This window comes from Ciona intestinalis, chromosome 12, assembly GCF_000224145.3.
Source record: "Ciona intestinalis chromosome 12, KH, whole genome shotgun sequence".
Taxonomy (NCBI): Eukaryota; Metazoa; Chordata; class Ascidiacea; order Phlebobranchia; family Cionidae; genus Ciona; species Ciona intestinalis.
This window is the reverse complement of record NC_020177.2, coordinates 2,173,861-2,178,241: the sequence shown is the minus strand read 5'-3', so window position 1 is coordinate 2,178,241 and position 4,381 is coordinate 2,173,861. Positions and strand designations below refer to the sequence as shown.

Genomic DNA, 4,381 nt, shown 5'->3' with positions numbered 1-4,381 from the left:
CATACTAAGTATATCCTTTAGAAACTGAAATAAAAAACATATTCTACTTGGCATAAAGAAAATAATGGCAGTTCTTGAAATACCAACACTAAAAGTGACAAAGCCAGAAATCCTCCACTTACCTTGCCATAAATCTATGTTTCTTCATTGTAAAACCAAGCATTAATAAACAGGTAACCTAAACTTTCTTAACCCAACCTTATAATGTCTAGAAAGAAGAGATATATTTTCCAAAAGTATTGAATATTTGGACAGCGGATTTTATGGCGAAATATAAGAAGGCACTTTTCAGCACAAAAAGACAGGATAGGCTCAGAAACTTAATCATATAAAGTGCACACATTACGCTATACAGTCATTTGATTCAAAATACAAAATTCCTTTCCAAAATAAGAATTGTTGAAAAAATGGAATGTTACAGATCACTGGTTTGTCAGTTTGTTCAAAACTACTTTATGCAATAAATAGGTGGAAAAAATCTTAGTAAGGCAGAGGGTATAATATAAGCACCATAAATTATAGACAATAGAGTATTTTTTTAAATAATACACATGATTTAGTTCAAACCAGGATACCAAACTCATAATAAAACAGATAATACTGTTACAGTTTACAGATTTGATTAAAAAATGTAAAATACACAACGGGTAAAAATAGTTTGTTTTTTTAAACCAAGACTGGTATATGAATAAGGAAAACTGCATACAACAAGATATGAAATGAAAGGGGTAGGAATAAAAATGTGAACAAAAACACATTAGATAGTGCAATTAAACAGCACCAGGTTGTGAAACAAAGAACAAAGAGTGCACTGATAGAAATATATTGTAAGAAAATGGAGTTATTTGTTGTTTAAGGTTTGGTAACATTTAAGAAATTATAAATACTTACTTTTGCTAACTAGATTTGGCTAAACTTTGCTGTAGTTGCAGAATATTTATGGCAAAATTTATAATTTGTTTTAATCTAAACACCTTTAAAACTCTACTATTTGATCAAATACATGTAAAAATGATATTCCAGTTCAAACAAAAGATACATAATTTGTACAAAATCATTAAAACGTGCTCCACTTTAGAGTTGTACTTAAGTTATTGCTTCCACCTAGCACAACATCCCTGCAAAATCTGAAAACATTTTTTTTATTCAAATAATTGTTCTCCAAAAAATTGATGGTGAATTTCATTTTAGTATGTTTCGTTGTTAGCTCTCTGCTGTCACCCAGCGAATGTCCGGTACAAGTTTTTCATGTTCCTCGCTCGTGTGTGTTCATCTTCTATTTCGTCACAATTCTGACGGGGGAACCACCCTGTTTCCCCATCACGTAGTCTCTCACCCTCTAACCAACCTGGAGAAATTTTGATAAATTAAAAATGTTGAATATAAAGTTACGTCTGCAACTCCAGGTATACAACTTATATTTATAACATGAATTTGGGCAAAACCTAAAATCGAATAAAAAATTTAAATGTCTAAAACTTACCATCTGAAGTTTTCTTAAGAACTTGCATTACATCACCAACATCAATAGTTAGTTCATCTGGTTGCTCAGCAATGTATGGCAACACACACTGAAACTGTGGGCAATCTGTACAGTGGAAACATATGTTATGAATAAATGAATAAATGTAACTTGCCCACAATAGTAGCAGCAACGAGCCTTGAACCCATAACCCATGGGTTAAAGGGCAGGCGCGCTAACCAACTGTGCCAGGGCGCCGGATATTAAAGCGTAATATTTTAATGCATTTTGATACTCTACAGTCTATACAACCATTCTCTAACACTGTTAATTTTACAATCAATCTTAAAAGCAACTGAACTTGTAAAAATAAAAAAAGATACAGCTATTGAAAAAATAGTGGATTTTTAAAAGTTAAACAGTCTTTGAATTATAATATTTTTTGGCAAAAGTTATTAAAAAAATATAAAGGCTATCTATTCTAAATATGAAAATTTAAAGTGTGATCCTATCTTACAGTTATTAATAAGTTTTCCACACACAACTCACCCCATGTTTCATATATACTCTCCCCTGTTGTATTTAGTGAAGGAGGGCTTAATGCATCCGTCCAACGTGATAACTCGTTTCTAAATGAAAAATATAGTTAGGAAATCAAATCTGAAGTTTTCTTCCCTTTATATTGGTATAATAAATTGCATTGCATCCCCAAAAGTTCTAAATTAACTTTAGTTTAAAGTGCAGATTCATGGCCTATAAACCAGAGAATACAGGGTTTAAGGCTCAATGCTGCTACCATTGTGAGTATGTGTCTAAGACACTTAACAGTTGTTTCTAAGAGGTTGTCTAAATTGTTGGCCATAAAAAAAGAATACTTAACTTTAAAGTTACATACATGATAATTTATAAGCTGCCACTTGTTGTTTGAAATAGAACACCCATGTTATAAAGACCACCAAGTGAAGATACATAAGTTACACTTATTCATATTTAGTAAAACACAATGTCAAAATCTGTTGACTTACTGGCTAACTGGGTTGAGTGTCATTTCTACTCTCTTTCCAGCTTGGTTTTCCAACAGAATGAGATAAATTAAGTTCTCTGTGACAGCTTGCTCGTTGACATATAGTAGCGACCGTTTTGCCCAATCCACAACCTCAAACCTGGAGCTTGAACCTGACTCCATGTAGCTGGTGAGATATAATACATGTATGGGTGAGATATAATACATGTATGGGTGAGATATAATACATGTATGGGTGAGATATAATACATGTATGGGTGAGATATAATACATGTATGGGTGAGATATAATACATATATGGGTGAGATATAATACATGTATGGGTGAGATATAATACATGTATGGGTGAGATATAATACATGTATGGGTGAGATATAATACATGTATGAGTGAGATATAATACATGTATGGGTGAGATATAATACATGTATGGGTGAGATATAATACATGTATGGGTGAGATATAATACATGTATAGGTGAGATATAATACATGTATGGGTGAGATATAATACATGTATGGGTGAGATATAATACATGTATGAATGAGATATAGTACATGTATAGACAATGGTAGCAGCGACGAGCCTTGAACTCATTACCTAATGGTTACGGACAGGCGCGCTAACCACTACGCCACGGCGCCGGACATGTATGAGTGAGATATAGTACATGTATATTTTAAATTCGAAATTAATGTAAAAATGCCAACCTTTTTTTCCTTGCAATAAACATGACATCAGTGAATAGAAACAACCATAATTTGTTGAGTTTTGTGGATTTTTTTGAATCAACTGACATGCTCACATTCATTTCTCCTTTCTTCACTAAACTCCTGTTTTAATAAAAGCAATTATTAGATAATAAAGAAATCAAACAAACAATCAAGTTATTGTTTAACATATTTTTATTTTGTTTCTTGATTTTTAAGCCTTTTTTCCAACAAAAATTTAACATTAATTTCTGCCTTCTTAATTAAACTGCTGTATTTTAAAAGCAATTTTTATACAGTATCATAACTGTATTCGCAGCACAAAAGGTCGTAAATTAACCTCAGTAAAAAATTCTAACAGCATATTTAAATAAATAGAGAACCTTGATTGTGAAACGAGAGCAAACATCTTGACAGAAGATGAATAATCAAGTTGGGAAGCAATTTCTGCGAGTTGTTCTGTTTGTTGCATTTTCTTGGCTCCTTCATTGCATTTCTTCACCAACTGTAGAATAATAGAGTTAGTGGATTCAAACTAGTAAGCACGGCACCATAGCACAGTTGGTTAGCGGGCCTGCCTCAAACCCAGAGGTAATGGGTTCAAGGTTCATCGTTGCTACCATTGTGGGCATACGTGTCCTTGGGCAAGCGAGGAGAAAGTAAGTTACATTCATTCATTCAAGTTTAAAAATGATTTTTCTGTATAAAAAAACATATGTTTCATCTGACATGTAGTGAGACTTTATCTCCTTGATGCAGCAACACCTTGATAAAGTTTATGTGCTTTTAACTTGGTTACAATAAAACTATCTTTATATTTATACGAGCAAAGTAATTCAAAAGTTTTTTCAACAGCTCACTTTTGTATGAAAAAAACATAGTGTAATTTCCAACGTTTCGTCTGCTATCCGGTAATTTTGAAAAAAAACATAGTGTATTTAGTGTACTGCAATTATGAAAAATGTAGGCAATTTTGCCGGATGGCAGACGAAACGTTGAAAATACGCTAGGTTTTTTTCATACCAGATGAGTCGTTAAAAGATTATATACATTATGCCTGGTAGCAGANAGTAACACAACCGTGTCAATATGACTTCTTTCATGTTTATTCCATATAAAAACGTTTTTTTTCAAACCAGATGAGCCGTTGAAAGATTATATACATACTAACTTTGTTTACAACTC

General features: G+C 32.5%; 1 protein-coding gene across 2 annotated transcripts in view; it reads right to left on the bottom strand.

The window, feature by feature from the left end:
* Positions 1–226: 226 nt before the first annotated feature.
* The window catches only part of LOC100176478, a 24,473-nt gene continuing 20,318 nt past the window's right edge, over positions 227–4,381 (bottom strand). The window contains exons 20-25 of one of the 2 annotated variants that reach the window (XM_026837092.1): positions 3,580–3,701; positions 3,197–3,319; positions 2,488–2,652; positions 2,012–2,091; positions 1,484–1,588; positions 227–1,348 (exon numbers count right to left, since the gene is read on the bottom strand). In XM_026837092.1, the coding sequence (XP_026692893.1) occupies positions 1,218–1,348; positions 1,484–1,588; positions 2,012–2,091; positions 2,488–2,652; positions 3,197–3,319; positions 3,580–3,701 (726 nt within the window). In that variant the 3' untranslated portion in view covers positions 227–1,217. The remainder of the gene's footprint in view (positions 1,349–1,483; positions 1,589–2,011; positions 2,092–2,487; positions 2,653–3,196; positions 3,320–3,579; positions 3,702–4,381) is intronic. The other variant, XM_018814459.2, reaches the window with a different exon arrangement.